The sequence below is a fragment of the Lissotriton vulgaris genome, chromosome 2_2 (genome assembly GCF_964263255.1).
Source record: "Lissotriton vulgaris chromosome 2_2, aLisVul1.2, whole genome shotgun sequence".
Lineage (NCBI taxonomy): Eukaryota > Metazoa > Chordata > Amphibia > Caudata > Salamandridae > Lissotriton > Lissotriton vulgaris.
This window is the reverse complement of record NC_141688.1, coordinates 35,495,864-35,513,149: the sequence shown is the minus strand read 5'-3', so window position 1 is coordinate 35,513,149 and position 17,286 is coordinate 35,495,864. Positions and strand designations below refer to the sequence as shown.

Genomic DNA, 17,286 nt, shown 5'->3' with positions numbered 1-17,286 from the left:
TAAAGAAGGCAGCGGATATGGCGATGACCCAGCTTTGGCACGTTGCTGACAATCGCATCAAGGGCAGGGAACTAATCGGTCATAAATAGGTTAAAAGGGGCTGGCGCCAAAACACATCCTTGTTTCACTCCTTGTTCCATCATGATCTTGTTGGAGACTGTTGAGTTGTAATATTTTACCTCTGGTCCATGTTTCAGAGTAAAGCAGTTGGATGTCTCGGAGCCATGGTTCCGGGATGCCCCAGTATTTTAATTTTAGCCAGAGGAGTTTGCTTGGGACATGGTCAAAGACCTTGCCGTATTCTACAAAACAGCTGTAGAGGAGTTGTTTTTTCCGTATCTGTTTTGACACTATTATCCTAATTACCACTAGATTATCAGTGATGCCCAACATGGGCCTAAATCCAGTTTGATTTAGTGAGAGCAAGTGAACTAAGCTTGCATGCTTCTAGGTCCTTGTTGGACCCGGCCCTTTTGGCAGGCTCATCCTAGCCTGTTTCTGTGACCTGGTGTTGGTGATTTTAGGCCTCTGCGCACTTTTTCACTGTGGTACAGTGTAAAGTGCTTGAGCTCTCTGTGTATGTGTGGTGAGTGACCTGCCCTCCCATAGGAATGAATGGGGAATATGTATGCCCGTGGTAGTTCCTGATGTGTGGGGAGTGCAGGGTCGAGTTTGGTATGTGCGAACTCGTGAGATTGAATGCTGCATAATGATATATGCGGCATGAATGTGTCTAGTGTAGAAGTGCCACTTTTAGAAGTTGGCATATTTGTGTAATTTGTGTCTGGCGTGTGATTGGCTGAGGCTGGCTGGTGAGCCTGGCTCCAAGAGTCTGGGAGGGTCTGCCCCGGTGGTGAACGGAGTGTTTAGCATGCTGATGTGAGGGGAGGGGTAAGCCTGTGCCTGCTTGTGCATTGACCGTCAGGTTTGAGGGTCCTGAATGGGTCTGGGTTTTCCCCACACTATGCTGGCTCCACCCCCTGGGGTGCGTCTGATGTCCCTAGCCTGGCCAGTGAAAGGAATTCCCTATAACCAGTTCTAGCTGGTTCTGACACTGCCTGCACCCTTTAGACAAAGGATTTTGGGTATAAAAAGGGTGCTGTGACACTCTAAAAAATTTCTTGTTTCTGACTTGAATCCTGCCAGGGGCATGCTGCTGCTTGGGCCCAGGGGAATCCCTGGGCCCTGCCCAGCCCTTGGATGCCTGGAGGACTTCTGGGGGACCCCCTGCCTTGCCTGGGCTGATAGGGGGACTTTGCTTTGCCCTGGATTCCTGCTGTTTTCCTGGACTCTGGAGACCTTTTACTGGGTCCCCTTTGCTTCACCTTCCTGAAGGACTTTGTGGAAGACTTTTGGGGCACTAGCGCCTGAGGGGCGCTTTAATTGTACTTTTTGCTGGACTGGTGACCTTTGGTTGCCTATAGCGCTGGGAGCACTTTATTTTCCCCTCCTAGCGCTTGAGAGCGCGTTTTGCTGAAGGGCGAGCGTGTCGCCGTCACGCATTTTGCGTGAGGATTTGCAGGTGCCTACCCTGCTTGGCGCCCGATTCGTGTTATGTTTTATTTACGGGTGCCACCCCGTTTAATTAATTAATTATCGGGTGCTCACCCCGGTTTTCCTACTATTTTATCTGGCGAGGGTGCCTACCCCTCATTCTGTCCCCTTCGTGTCACCGCCGCGGCTCAAGCCGTTTGGATAATGGCCACCGGAGATGCCGCGCTGGGATTGGCGGGCCGCGGGAGGCTCGCCCTGGAAGGTCGCGCTCTGATTGGGCCGTTGCTGAGGGCCTGACCGGGGAGCCACGCTCTGATTGGTTAATCCCCGCCGTAGAGGCTGCCGCGTCTAGAAGGGCTCGTCCAGGAGCCGCGCTGGTATTGGTCCAGCGCTCGCATCCCGTCCTGAGAGGTGCCGCCGCTGGAGAAGTCGTCCATCCAGCCCTGAAGCGCCGCGTGACTGCCCGTCTGCCCAGAGGAGCCCCCGGTGACTGACGCCCGTAATTGAGCATCGGGAAGGGGGCGTCGGGGCACATTGCCGGTGCCCGCCCCTCCTCTACAGTGTGGAGAGCCTGTTGAGACTCAGATGGCAGTTTGGTGATAGAGCCCTGAGAGGCTCAAGCGGCCCCATGTGTTGCAGAGAAGCCGCCTCCCGGAGGAGCCCCGCACAGGAGACAGCCCGGTGAGTCGGAAGGGCTGGGGGGGGGGGCTCCGTGCGGCTGCTGTTGGTGCCGGAGAGCGGCACATGGGCGAGACTGGAGGTAGGGCGGCCCCAGCTGGCAGTGGGCCACCCCAACGTGTCAACGGAGCCTGAGGCTCCAATGCCCACATTTGTGTGTACGAGTCCTGAGAGGGCTCCGGGGGCATTTCTGTGTTTATGAGTCCAGGAGGGACTCCAACGACGGCCGCATTTTGTGCACGAGTCCCGAGAGACTCGAGGGGCCAGTTCTTTGTTTTAGGGCCCAGAGAGGCTACCGGACAGTTGATGATTTTGAGTCCCCAGAGGGGGGACTCCAACCATGGGGCATGTTTTGTTTGAGCCTGCGTGGCTCTACCCTGGCGATATGTTTTACAAGTCCCACGAAGGACTTGGGGGCATGAGTATTTTTAGAGCCAGCTGACTCCAACGCCCCCAACAGTTTCAGAGCCTGTGTGGCTCCAACGTGCGCAGAGTCTAAGAGCCTGTGAGGCTCCAACAGTTGGCGCAGTTCTGTTCTAGGGTCAGTGAGGACCCTGTCGCAGTTTGTCTCCAGCTGCCCAGCAATTAGTGGGCAGCTGCACCGTTTAGGCGCAAGATGGAGAGTGAGTCCCTGAGAGGGACATAGATGGCACAGGGGTGCCCGGCCAGTCACAGCTGCGCAGCACATAGTGCCAGCTGCAGCGTTTAGGCACTTGCGAGTGTTCCCAGGTGCCCAGCAAGTAGTAGGCACCTGCAACGTTTAGGTTTTGCGCCAGTGGCGCACCCCTGACTGGCGCTGCATGGCAGCGCGCCATGACATTCTGGACACAGGGCTCTTTTAGTCCCTTTTATTAGATGGGGGCTGGTATGTGATTTTATTTAGGCGCAATGTGATTATCTATTTGATGGTAATTGCCTAATGTGAGTTTTGCGCAATGTGATGTGGTGCTAGGAAATGTAATGCATTTAATATGATTACGCACCTTGATCTTACAACTCTGAATGGTTTTAGGCATCATGTGTTTTTGCGCTATTGAGTTATGTTCTGGCACCTCTGAATGTTTTTATGCATCATGTGTCTTCCTGGATTTTACACCTCTGAATGTGTTGGTTTATGCATCATGTGTTTTTCCTTCCTTACACCTCTGAATGTTTTAGGCATCATGTGTTTTCTTTCCTTACACCTCTGAATGTTGTGATGCATCATGTGAAATGTGTTCTCGCCTATACCCCTACATGTATTTTATTCTTAGGTGGTGGTGTTTTGCCTAGTATAGTGTACTAGAGAGGTTATGTGTCCATGCGTGATCTAGGCCTATGGTTATTAGTATTGCGTAGTGTGTACCTACCTTTACCAGTAGTTACTGGTTGTGATTTATAACTGTTATTTTGTGCTATACTTATTCTAATTTCTACTAAGTGCTGATTCTGACAGGCGCCCGTGTGGCCCTGTCCTCCTGTAAATAATCCCTTGTGAATATTGCCCGTGCCAGTTGGCACAATGTACATGTGTGACTTCTATCTGATGTGCTTTTACAATACAGAAGTTATTTTTATATAACCTTGTGCGGAGTTCCTTTTGTGGTGTGCCTAGTATGTTGTTGCTGTTGTGTGCTGGCGCAAATGCTTTACACATTGCCTCCGAGTTTAGCCTTACTGCTCGTGCCAAGCTACCAAGGGGGTGAGCAGGGGTTATCTTGGCGTGTGACTACCTTGCCCTGACTAGAATGGTGGTTTCTGCCTAGCTTTGGCTTCAGCCTTAGCCAACCAGAAATAGCCAGTTCTAACAGTCCTCAAGTAATAAAGAAGCAAAGTATTTAGCCTCAACATCTAGAAGAGTGATGAGGAGATAGCCGTCTGGGTTCGCTACAGAGCCTTTTTTAGGTTTTGCCTCGCCAAAAAGATGCGCTCTGCGCATCTTTTTTGCGCAGCAAAACCTAATGAGAACTGTAGTGTGGCTTTGGTTCGGCCCTCGTCATTGATTGGCTGGCTCCGTAAACGGAGCCTTGCCATTGGACGAGGGGCCTGTCCGTCAATGCCGGACCAGACACGGGGGCGTTCCCGAGATTCTTTGGCTTTTGCCGACGTCACGCGACGCCGGGAACGCCCCCGTGTCTGGTCCGGCATTGCCGGCACTTCTGCGTCTCTCCTGCCCCGTGACTGGCCGGCCGGCCAATCCTAGCGCGGCCGGCCGGAAGTGCCCGCCCCCCGCAGCCCGGGGGAAGAAGGAGAGGAAGACGGCAAGCAGTATGGCGGCGCCCGCGGGGCTCCCGTGGCCTGGAGGGAACCCCGGGAGATGCGGAGGACGTTGCCTCAAAGGATCCCTGGAGGTAGTGTGTGGCTGCCTTCAATTGAAATCCCTGTTTCCTAAACCGGTTTTACCAGGAAAGCTGCCTGGTTAGCGGCAAACCAAAACAAATGAGGGATCCAGCAGGGCTGCGCAGTGTCACCATGCGAGTGTCCGGGCAGGGCGCTTTGCTGTCCACCGCCTCGCAGCATAGATGCGCCGGAGATTTCATGGAGAGTGGCAGAGCGCTGACTATGGCCTTCATCACCGCAGAAATGTGCTCACGGGCGCAAAACTCAAACAGTACCCAGCCTAAAGGAAAACAACTTGAGAGGTAAGGGGTTTGCAGAGGAATGGCCAAGGTGGACAAACTGTCCCTTTGGGAGAGAGGGGGCAGGTGCTTTCCTGTCCCAGAGCGTTTGTCCGCGGTTCGACTATTTGCAAGAATTCCTCCCATTACACTGGGTTTAAGCTGCCAATTTAACCACTGGAGCACGTCAAGATAAAATGCTGTTGAGTCTATTTCTTGACATTACAGATAAATGAACTGTGTTTCGGTGAGAATCGCCCCTCCTGCTACATCCTGCTGTTTCTCAGCTCTCACTGAAAAACTCGTGCTGTGCACTGCTTTGCACGTAGATTTCGTGCAGCGCTGCTCGCCGATTTATCTGAGGCGCCTCGCCTTATATAAATCGGTGTGCACAAGATCACACGCTTTCTCTTTGCCTTCTGGGGAAGCCGGGATAATTAACCGCAAGCCCACTTCTAAAATTAGGCTGGGCTTTTCGGGGTTGGTATGTGCGTGTGGGCCACCGATACTCAGCCCACTCGGCTTCGGGTGCTTTCACTTTCGCCGGTGCTAGCTGCGGCGCCTCCGAGGGGGCGGCATTTCCCGTCTGAGGCCGTGGGAAGAGGAGTCGGATCCCCGGGCGCGGGGACGGTGCCAGGACCCGGGATGGACGCGCGCGCGCTGACCGACGACCTGCTGGCGGTGGGCAGTCTGTCCAGCCGGGCAGCTCAGCTCAGGTGGTACTCGGAGTAGGAGGGCGCAGCGCAGAGACTGCCACCGGGTAAGCAGGGCGGGAAGGAGGGAGGTACCATGCCCCCTGCACTCACACTGAAGCCCCCACCCGGGCCTGGGGAGTTCTCCAAGCAATGGAACCACCTTTGCATTCTGGTGCTTGTGGGTTTAGTTTTCTTGAGGGGCGTCACAAGAAAAATGGATGCTCCCCACTTGGAACGGATCCGAAGAAACACTGAACCAGCGGGTGGGGTCGACACTAGCCCGGGGAGCAGGGTGTGGGACCGTCTTTCTTTAGTCCTTCCAGTTCTCGATTATTGTCTTTTTCCATCCATCCTTCCATTTTTCTTTCTCTCATCTTTTTCTCAGTCCTCTTCCACCAATTCATCCTTCTTTCCTTCTATTATTTTGTGCCTGTCTTTTCCCCTCCTTCCTTCCATCCATAATTCATCCATCCTTCTTTTCTCCATCCGCCCGTCTCTCCACCCTTCTTTCCTTCCCTCCATCATCTGACCTGCTCCCCTTCCTTCTCCATATCCACCCTTCTCTCAGGCATCCCTCACTTCTCCATTGATACATCTGTCCCTCTCTCCTCCCACCCAGCCATCCCTAGCTCCATCCACCCACTCATCTGTGTCTGTCCCTCTGTCCACCCTTCTCTCATCCACCCCTTCAATCTAAACTCTTTCCATTTGTCCCCTGTCCGTCGATCCATCCTTCTCTCCATCCACCTACCCCCCTCACCTCTTATCACCCTCTCCGTCCATGCTTCCCTCCATCCACCTACCTACCTCTCCTCTCTATCCATGCTTCCCTGCAGCCACCTACCCCTCTACCTCTCATCCTCCTCTCCGTCCATGCTTCCCTCCATCCACCTACCTACCCCTCTACCTCTTATCATCCTCTCCATCCATGCTTCCCTTCATCCACCTACCCCTCTGCTTCTCATCCTCCTCTTCGTCCATGCTTCCCTCCTCCACCTACCCCTCTACCTCTCATCATTCTCTCCGCCCATGCTTCCCTCTATCCACGTACCTCTCTACATCTCATCCTCCTCCCCGTTCATGCTTCCCTCTATCCACCTACCCTTCTATCTCTTAGCCTCCTCGTCGGCCATGCTTCCCTTCATCCACCTACCCCTCTGCTTCTCATCCTCCTCTTCGTCCATGCTTCCCTCCTCCACCTACCCCTCTACCTCTCATCCTCCTCTCCATCCATGCTTCCCTCTATCCACCTACCCTTCTACCTCTCATCCTCCTCTCCGTTCATGCTTCCCTCTATCCACCTACCCCTCTACTCCTTATCATGATCTCCATCCATGCTTCCCTCCATCCACCTACCCCTCTACTCCTTATCATGATCTCCATCCATGCTTCCCTCCATCCACCTACCCTTCTACCTCTTATCATCCTCTCTATCCATGCTTCCCTCCATCCACCTACCCTTCTATCTCTTAGCCTCCTCTTCGGCCATGCTTCCCTTCATCTACCTACCCCTCTGCTTCTCCTCCTCCTCTTCATCCATGCTTCCCTCTATCCACCTACCCTTCTACCTCTCATCCTCCTCTATGTCTATGCTTCCCTCATTCACCTACCCTTCTATCTCTCATACTCCTCTCCGTCCATGCTTCCCTGCATCCACATACTCTTCTGTCTCTTATCCTCCTCCGTGTCCATGATTCCCTTCATTTAACTGAGAATCCCTAAACCAGTTCACCTGCCAGTGCTCGAGCACAGCTTGCTACTTTGCGGCGACGCCTTTGACCCACCTCAGCGTGGACTTCCACTCTCATGTTAGATATCTATGTAAACTCTGTAAAGCAGGCAGATATCTGAATAAGCCTGCCCTTTATTCTTGGCCTCTGTTTTGCAGTTACCACCTTCCACATAATGAAGGCCTGAAGGTCACCACAAAGTCTAAATGTGAACAGATCAGCTGGCTGCAAGGGCCCATTTATATTGTGGTTTCAGATGGGCTGAGAGGATCTGGAGTGCCTGGCGAGTATTTGGGTTAAGGATCTTCTTCGATAGTGTACTGAGCGCAGCCGTTAAACAGGTAAATCATATTTATGTATAGCTCAGGGTAAATGGCATTCAAATGGATGAAAATAATTTCAAATCAGAGCTCGAAAATTAAAATAGGAGTTGTACGTACCCATTGTGACTAATGGGTTATAAAGAGTCCAGCTCAACGTAAATTAAATTCAGCAATATCTAGTGGCATTTGACAGTCACTGGATGGCTATGAAGAAAGCCGATTTGGGTACAGGTTATTCTTGAAATGACAAGAGCATGTGGACAGGTCAGCTGACTGCGTCAATAGCTGTAATGTAAGTTGCTTCCAATATCTTCCCCAACTGGACTTTGAACACCTCATCCGCGCAGAGTTTTTTTCCCCATCTGGATGGCGGTAACAGTCTCACCGCCTGAATCAGTTCCTCTTCTCGGGGTGCACCGAAAAGCACCCTGCGTGCTTTAGCAGACTGTAGAAGTACTACAACAACACCCCCACCTCAAAAGTGAAAGGGCCCCCTGCAAAGTACACCCCCTCCCCAGACCCAGTCAAGCTGCCTGGTTAGCGGCAAACCAAAACAAATGAGGGATCCAGCAGGGCTGCGCAGTGTCACCATGCGAGTGTCCGGGCAGGGCGCTTTGCTGTCCACCGCCTCGCAGCATAGATGCGCCGGAGATTTCATGGAGAGTGGCAGAGCGCTGACTATGGCCTTCATCACCGCAGAAATGTGCTCACGGGCGCAAAACTCAAACAGTACCCAGCCTAAAGGAAAACAACTTGAGAGGTAAGGGGTTTGCAGAGGAATGGCCAAGGTGGACAAACTGTCCCTTTGGGAGAGAGGGGGCAGGTGCTTTCCTGTCCCAGAGCATTTGTCCGCGGTTCGACTATTTGCAAGAATTCCTCCCATTACACTGGGTTTAAGCTGCCAATTTAACCACTGGAGCACGTCAAGATAAAATGCTGTTGAGTCTATTTCTTGACATTACAGATAAATGAACTGTGTTTCGGTGAGAATCGCCCCTCCTGCTACATCCTGCTGTTTCTCAGCTCTCACTGAAAAACTCGTGCTGTGCACTGCTTTGCACGTAGATTTCGTGCAGCGCTGCTCGCCGATTTATCTGAGGCGCCTCGCCTTATATAAATCGGTGTGCACAAGATCACACGCTTTCTCTTTGCCTTCTGGGGAAGCCGGGATAATTAACCGCAAGCCCACTTCTAAAATTAGGCTGGGCTTTTCGGGGTTGGTATGTGCGTGTGGGCCACCGATACTCAGCCCACTCGGCTTCGGGTGCTTTCACTTTCGCCGGTGCTAGCTGCGGCGCCTCCGAGGGGGCGGCATTTCCCGTCTGAGGCCGTGGGAAGAGGAGTCGGATCCCCGGGCGCGGGGACGGTACCAGGACCCGGGATGGACGCGCGCGCGCTGACCGACGACCTGCTGGCGGTGGGCAGTCTGTCCAGCCGGGCAGCTCAGCTCAGGTGGTACTCGGAGTAGGAGGGCGCAGCGCAGAGACTGCCACCGGGTAAGCAGGGCGGGAAGGAGGGAGGTACCATGCCCCCTGCACTCACACTGAAGCCCCCACCCGGGCCTGGGGAGTTCTCCAAGCAATGGAACCACCTTTGCATTCTGGTGCTTGTGGGTTTAGTTTTCTTGAGGGGCGTCACAAGAAAAATGGATGCTCCCCACTTGGAACGGATCCGAAGAAACACTGAACCAGCGGGTGGGGTCGACACTAGCCCGGGGAGCAGGGTGTGGGACCGTCTTTCTTTAGTCCTTCCAGTTCTCGATTATTGTCTTTTTCCATCCATCCTTCCATTTTTCTTTCTCTCATCTTTTTCTCAGTCCTCTTCCACCAATTCATCCTTCTTTCCTTCTATTATTTTGTGCCTGTCTTTTCCCCTCCTTCCTTCCATCCATAATTCATCCATCCTTCTTTTCTCCATCCGCCCGTCTCTCCACCCTTCTTTCCTTCCCTCCATCATCTGACCTGCTCCCCTTCCTTCTCCATATCCACCCTTCTCTCAGGCATCCCTCACTTCTCCATTGATACATCTGTCCCTCTCTCCTCCCACCCAGCCATCCCTAGCTCCATCCACCCACTCATCTGTGTCTGTCCCTCTGTCCACCCTTCTCTCATCCACCCCTTCAATCTAAACTCTTTCCATTTGTCCCCTGTCCGTCGATCCATCCTTCTCTCCATCCACCTACCCCCCTCACCTCTTATCACCCTCTCCGTCCATGCTTCCCTCCATCCACCTACCTACCTCTCCTCTCTATCCATGCTTCCCTGCAGCCACCTACCCCTCTACCTCTCATCCTCCTCTCCGTCCATGCTTCCCTCCATCCACCTACCTACCCCTCTACCTCTTATCATCCTCTCCATCCATGCTTCCCTTCATCCACCTACCCCTCTGCTTCTCATCCTCCTCTTCGTCCATGCTTCCCTCCTCCACCTACCCCTCTACCTCTCATCATTCTCTCCGCCCATGCTTCCCTCTATCCACGTACCTCTCTACATCTCATCCTCCTCCCCGTTCATGCTTCCCTCTATCCACCTACCCTTCTATCTCTTAGCCTCCTCGTCGGCCATGCTTCCCTTCATCCACCTACCCCTCTGCTTCTCATCCTCCTCTTCGTCCATGCTTCCCTCCTCCACCTACCCCTCTACCTCTCATCCTCCTCTCCATCCATGCTTCCCTCTATCCACCTACCCTTCTACCTCTCATCCTCCTCTCCGTTCATGCTTCCCTCTATCCACCTACCCCTCTACTCCTTATCATGATCTCCATCCATGCTTCCCTCCATCCACCTACCCCTCTACTCCTTATCATGATCTCCATCCATGCTTCCCTCCATCCACCTACCCTTCTACCTCTTATCATCCTCTCTATCCATGCTTCCCTCCATCCACCTACCCTTCTATCTCTTAGCCTCCTCTTCGGCCATGCTTCCCTTCATCTACCTACCCCTCTGCTTCTCCTCCTCTTCATCCATGCTTCCCTCTATCCACCTACCCTTCTACCTCTCATCCTCCTCTATGTCTATGCTTCCCTCATTCACCTACCCTTCTATCTCTCATACTCCTCTCCGTCCATGCTTCCCTGCATCCACATACTCTTCTGTCTCTTATCCTCCTCCGTGTCCATGATTCCCTTCATTTAACTGAGAATCCCTAAACCAGTTCACCTGCCAGTGCTCGAGCACAGCTTGCTACTTTGCGGCGACGCCTTTGACCCACCTCAGCGTGGACTTCCACTCTCATGTTAGATATCTATGTAAACTCTGTAAAGCAGGCAGATATCTGAATAAGCCTGCCCTTTATTCTTGGCCTCTGTTTTGCAGTTACCACCTTCCACATAATGAAGGCCTGAAGGTCACCACAAAGTCTAAATGTGAACAGATCAGCTGGCTGCAAGGGCCCATTTATATTGTGGTTTCAGATGGGCTGAGAGGATCTGGAGTGCCTGGCGAGTATTTGGGTTAAGGATCTTCTTCGATAGTGTACTGAGCGCAGCCGTTAAACAGGTAAATCATATTTATGTATAGCTCAGGGTAAATGGCATTCAAATGGATGAAAATAATTTCAAATCAGAGCTCGAAAATTAAAATAGGAGTTGTACGTACCCATTGTGACTAATGGGTTATAAAGAGTCCAGCTCAACGTAAATTAAATTCAGCAATATCTAGTGGCATTTGACAGTCACTGGATGGCTATGAAGAAAGCCGATTTGGGTACAGGTTATTCTTGAAATGACAAGAGCATGTGGACAGGTCAGCTGACTGCGTCAATAGCTGTAATGTAAGTTGCTTCCAATATCTTCCCCAACTGGACTTTGAACACCTCATCCGCGCAGAGTTTTTTTCCCCATCTGGATGGCGGTAACAGTCTCACCGCCTGAATCAGTTCCTCTTCTCGGGGTGCACCGAAAAGCACCCTGCGTGCTTTAGCAGACTGTAGAAGTACTACAACAACACCCCCACCTCAAAAGTGAAAGGGCCCCCTGCAAAGTACACCCCCTCCCCAGACCCAGTCAGGAGCTCTGGGGCTAGGCCTCCCTTGGAGCTCAGCTCTCCCCCTCCCCTTCCTCCCATCCCCCCGCACTGTGGTGCCTAATGTTACGTTACGTCACTAAAACCAAGTACCCACGACTAGCCAGCGCATCACCTTTAAGACCACCTAACATCCGGGAGATTAGCAACCAACAAGCTAAGGTACCTGTGGGAAAACTCCACCAGCGTGATGTTTTTTATTATATCTCAAAGATATATTGCAAGTACAAAGTGATGACATCACCTGTCTTGAAACCAAGAAGCCAGAAAAGTGAACGCATTCCCACGCGATGCAAGGCAGCCGCGGCCTGAACAAGGCCATAGCGCATAACCGCCCTGTGCATTCCCCCCTTCCCTTCAGAGAGACCCTGAACACACAACCAGGAAAAGCGCGGCTCTTTCAGCCGTCGTTCGTTTACAATCATCCCCGCTGGCCCACAATGTGCGCAGCGCCTTGCTTGCTTTTTGGTTTCATTCTATGCAAGCTCGAAGATACGCAAATACTAATCTGTGCTGCAGGGTTAAAGGTCAGCACTCACAACATACACAAGGGGAATCAGATACAAAGGATCATCCATGGTTTTAGTTATCAGTACAGCAAACAGGCCGGGTTTATAAACGTGACGCTCATGAATCTGAGGCGCTGGCCAGTTGAACCGTTGTTCTTTGTTAGCTGGCTACTGTGTCCCGTTAACATATCAACATGGTGTTGGTGTTAGATGCGCCCACAGTTAATTCTTAACAGGACAACGTGGCAACTCCAAGTATGGCGTCTTAAAGAGTGCAGAGTGCAGAGTGCAGAGTGCAGATTCTGTGGTTGACTCTATGTGTGTGTGGGTGGCTTTGCGTGTGTGGCTCTGTGTGGGTGTAAAATGCAATAGGTCATGCATTTGCGAGCGATTAAGCTATTGGCATTGTAAATGACAAGGCCATTTATTTAACGATTACGGTATTGGCAATGTAAATGACAATGCCATTTATTTATGATTTTAAAAAAAAAACACCCCCAAAAAAATGTCATGAGCAATGCCAATAGCTCTACCTTTAATATTGCCGAGACCATTGCATTGTAAATGCTTGTTTACACTGTCACCCTGCCTCGGAGACACACATTTCTCAGTCAGTCCCTTCAACGCTCAGTTGGAAGTTGCCAAAACCCATTTTTGAACTTTAGACACGCAAATATCCGGTTGTATATTATTAGATATGTTGAGTAGCCCATCGAGTCTGTTTGTATTTTTCCTTTTGCTTTTCATGTTAAAAATGCGAACTCGAGCAGCGGAAAACCCAGAAAAAACGTGAACAGGCGGACTACTCGCTTGTAAAAAGCTTTCTGAACTTCCTAGTCAACTGCTATTAAACGCGTAAAGTGTATACATGTTGTATGTGGTCGTTTTTAGGGTGTGCAGGCAAAAATGGGGGTAAAATTGGGGTCTGCAGTGCTACACGGTGAGCTCTCCTAGATATCAAGTGTGTGTGTTACTGTTTTAAACACATTTTTGGTCTGGCAATAATTGTCAGTATGGAACTAATTAAGTTCTATCAAGCCCTGTGTGTGTTGAGGAGGGCCCCTCAGTGTTACACATGCTTTTACGGAGGTTTAGGGACCTTGTTGCTTCACTGCTGATTGGGCTCTGAGACGGCCATCCTGCCTAGTTGCCTGTTGTGAATGGGTATAAACAATAAACGTCCGATTATGGTGCCGGTTGGACCTATCCCCCCTCAAGAACACAAAGAACCTACTGATATTTTCTACCTGAAATAGACCATCTAATTTGGAAAGACCACCCTGTGTCCTTCCTGATTTTATTTTCACCTAGTCACTAATCTCAAACTTATACTTTTTTCTCTCCATGCTCACATTTGTCCCCTTGCCTCCTACACCATTTCAACCTTTCAGCCATGCAGGGACCAATTTAGTACCAGGTAAGCATCACACATCTATTGAAATGGGGGTCGCAGTGTGAAGGGCTTGCAGTGTGTGGGGGGGGGTCGCAGTGTGTGGGGGGGCTCTGTGTGGGTGTGTGTGGAGGGCTTTGTGTGGCTGTGTGTGTGGGGGGCTTTGTGTGGCTGTGTGTGTGGGGGGCTCTGTGTGTGTGTGGGGGCTCTGTGTGTCTGTGTGTGTGTGTGGGGGGGCTCTGTGTGTGTGGGGGGGCTCTCTGTGGGTGTTTGCGTGTGTCATTTGCGAGAGATAAAGCTAGTTGCATTGTAAATGACAATGCCATTTATTTATGTTTTTAAAAAAACACATAAATAAAAATAATGTCAAGAGCAATGCCAATAGCTCTAACTTTAACAAAGGCAAAACCATTGCATTGTAAATGCTTGTTGTAAATGGGTTGCAGATTGAACCTAGCCAAGCGGGCGGGACGGTGTCTGTAACAAGGCAGGTTCTGAAAATCCTTTCTAGCAGTTGTGACTAGAATTCAATGTCCTGTTTATAAACTGATGCTGGGATACCATTTGTTCCAGGGATGACACCCGATCTACTTTTTAAGTAAGACGGTCATCCTTTTAGTCATAATGGTTAATGCTAATCGGTGCGTTTGTTCTTTAACGTCCTCTTTGGTTCTGGAGATTTGGTAAGTTGTAGAGTGTGGAACTTGTCAGTTTGTGTGATTGGGATTGGTTTGGTAGAGAGTGCTGATGTGATGAGATCAGCTGTCTGTAGTAACGTTGTTTCCATTTTGTCAAGGGAAGACCTTTTCATTGTTTAATCGATTTGACCTCAGTGCAAAACTGGTAATTAATTCCAAAGAGCCAAAAACACAAGAAACCAAAAGAGAGGCTTTGAAAAAAAAGTATAGAATCCCCAACCTACACTTGATGGCTAGAGAGTGCACAGCAGGTCAATCTACAACAATGCAAGCGCTAACAATTCGGTATTCACAGCTTGTCTCTTTCAGCTCCATACTAGGAAGCTGTGTTTTAAAACTAAAGTCTCAGTTTTTTTTTCTCTCTCTCTATCTCTCTCTCATATTTTCTTTTTCTTAGCCGTAGTATGAAAAAGTAAATCAGGTGCAAAATCGCAAAATCTCAGTTTTTGCATGATCCGCTTTCTGCCTGCAGCGGATTAGAAGATGAATGAATTGTATACTGCATTTTTGCAGTGATCCATTGACTGACACAAAATTACTGCCCAGCCATGCCAACTTGCAGATACATTTCACAATGGGGGGGAGGATCTTATAGGGGATGTGTCAATGAAGGGACAAAATCATAAGCCAATTGCGTTTACGAGGCATGACGGCACAAGGTCATGAAGAGGGGTCGGGGCTTTGGACTGAGATCTGAACTCTCACATCCCTCCCCCCAAAACAAAAGCTTCTGAAGATACCCCTAATGCCCTGGGAGTATGTAAAAAAAAAATAGCCATGAAAAGGCAGCAGCGCCCACCCTCCAGATATGAGCTGGAAACCAACAACCCACACCTGCAGTGTGAGAGACAGCAGTGTGTATGAGAGACAGCATTGTGTGTAAGAAAGACAGTGTGTGAGAAACAGCAGTGTGTGTGTGATAGGCAGCAGTGTGTGTGTGTGTGAGAGGCAGCAGTGTGTGTGTGAGAGGCAGCAGTGTGTGTGTGAGAGGCAGCAGTGTGTGTGAGAGAGACAGCAGTGTGTGTGAGAGAGACAGCAGTGTGTGTGAGAGAGACAGCAGTGTGAAAGACAGCAGTGTGTGTGTTCTAGGGAGAGCATGGTGTGTGAGAGAGACAGCAGTGTGAGAGAGACAGCAGTGTGAGAAAGACAGCAGTGTGTGAGAGACAGCAGTGTGTGAGAGACAGCACAGTGAGAGACCTTTTATTTATGTTTTGGTTTTTGAAACATAAATAAAACGCATTGTTATTTGCAATGTTGATAGCTCAAACTTGCGTAGTAAATACGAGACCAATTGCTTTGCAAATGCAATAGATCTCGCATTTGCGAGACATTAAGCTATTGGCATTGTAAATGACAATGCCATTTATTTATCTGTTTTCAAAACCAACACATAAATAAAACGTTTGTCATTTACAATGCCAATAGCTCTAACTTTTGCGAAGGCGAGACCTATTGCATTGTAAATGCTTGTTTCCTTTATGCAACTAATTAAAAAAGTGCTTGTGCCTTGACAGGCGTTACAATTATTTCGAAAAGAGATATTTATCTTCATAAAAAGTAATAATGGATCCAGCAGGTAGGCAGGGATAATTAATGAAGACCCAATAATGAGAAATGATTATCTTCACGCAAACAAACTGGTGGTTCATATACTTATAAGTGAATGAAAATGCCACGATGGCAAATTGTTATTACCTACTCACAATTGGTGCTAATTTTATCAACCTCAGTAGTATTGAAGTATAACAGTCAGCTGATCGCATAGATTTGTAAAGTGAATGCTTACTATGCTGCTCAGCAGTTTTACCAGCTTACTGTGGTACCGATTAGTACTGGACTGTTGTTCCAAGTGTCAGCAATGCTTTCAATACCGGACTTTCGTTTGTGTATTTCATTTACACAATTACATATTTACAATTCCATTTGATACCATTATATACATATTGATGGATACGTAACTTAATTTGCTCACCCACCTTTCTTGGGCCGTGTTTTCCGAGCTTCAGTTGACACTGGAAACGAAGGAACCTGAAACCAGAAAAATCACCGAAGTGTGAGAAACGTGACTAGTACTCCACTCCTGTTGTGTCGGAAAATCGTTTAGTGGAGGGTCCCTAAATAGTCTAATGTACAGGGGTGAAAGGGGGTAACTAATAAGGAACGCCTCATCTAAAGAGAGAACCACCTCTGTCAGAATCATACCACCTACATTTGGTATTGCAGTAGGGAGCTTGCATCCCCCTATTTAATGCCAAATTGGACCACAAAAAAAACGTTAATGCAACGTGGAAGGTATCATCTCCAGAGTATTGCTGTTTGGGTGATAAAGAGATTACTCAAATAGGTTTGCTTACCTTGCAGAGAAAGGAGGTTGAGAGGCAATTTGGTTGTGCTGTCCATGTATAATATAGTAGTCATACCATGAGTTAGAAGAAATGTACACACAGAATGAGAGAACACGTGGCTACATAGTCTGGCAATAGGAAAAGAAGTTCAAGTCATGGTCTGCGGCAAGGATTTCATTACACGTTTAGAGGTTAACATCATGCATAAACCTTTATTGTTGCCCCATATGCAGTCCTTTAAAGAACTTAAAAACCTCACAAAGTAAAATGTTTCATTGCGGAATCACAATGCAGTATATATGACCATGACACACAGCTATCTCCCTCTTTTATTAGCTCCTCCCTCAACAGATAAGCACATTACTTTATTTACTGGTGCCGCTCGCAGTCGGTTTTTTGGAATCTTGCCTTGCCGTCATTGTACTGGAGGTGACCTGCCTTTGCTGGTGATCGCGTATTGGAACTTTGCCTGTCAGCTGGAGACCGGGACTGCGAGACCCACGAGGCAGTGCGTTCTCCACACCTCGCACACCTGCCGCCTCTTCCCGTGTCTCCTCCCCTCTGCTGTTCCTGCTGCCTGGGCCCTTTAAAACACGACTCGCGGCCCCCGCTCCGCGGGAGCCGCTCGCAGTCGGTTTTTGGGAATCTTGCCTTGCCGTCATTGTACTGGAGGTGACCTGCCTTTGCTGGCGATCGCGTATTGGAACTTTGCCTGTCAGCTGGAGACCGGGACTGCGAGGCCCACCAGGCAGTGCGTTCTCCACACCTCACACACCTGCCGCCTCTTCCCGTGTCTCCTCCCC

The 17,286-nt window shown here is 49.8% G+C and overlaps 1 protein-coding gene across 1 annotated transcript in view; it reads right to left on the bottom strand.

The window, feature by feature from the left end:
- The window catches only part of BBS4 (Bardet-Biedl syndrome 4), a 481,469-nt gene that overhangs the window by 408,426 nt on the left and 55,757 nt on the right, over positions 1-17,286 (bottom strand). The window contains exon 2 of the mRNA XM_086959248.1: positions 16,115-16,166. Coding sequence (XP_086815374.1) covers positions 16,115-16,166 — 52 coding nt within the window. The remainder of the gene's footprint in view (positions 1-16,114; positions 16,167-17,286) is intronic.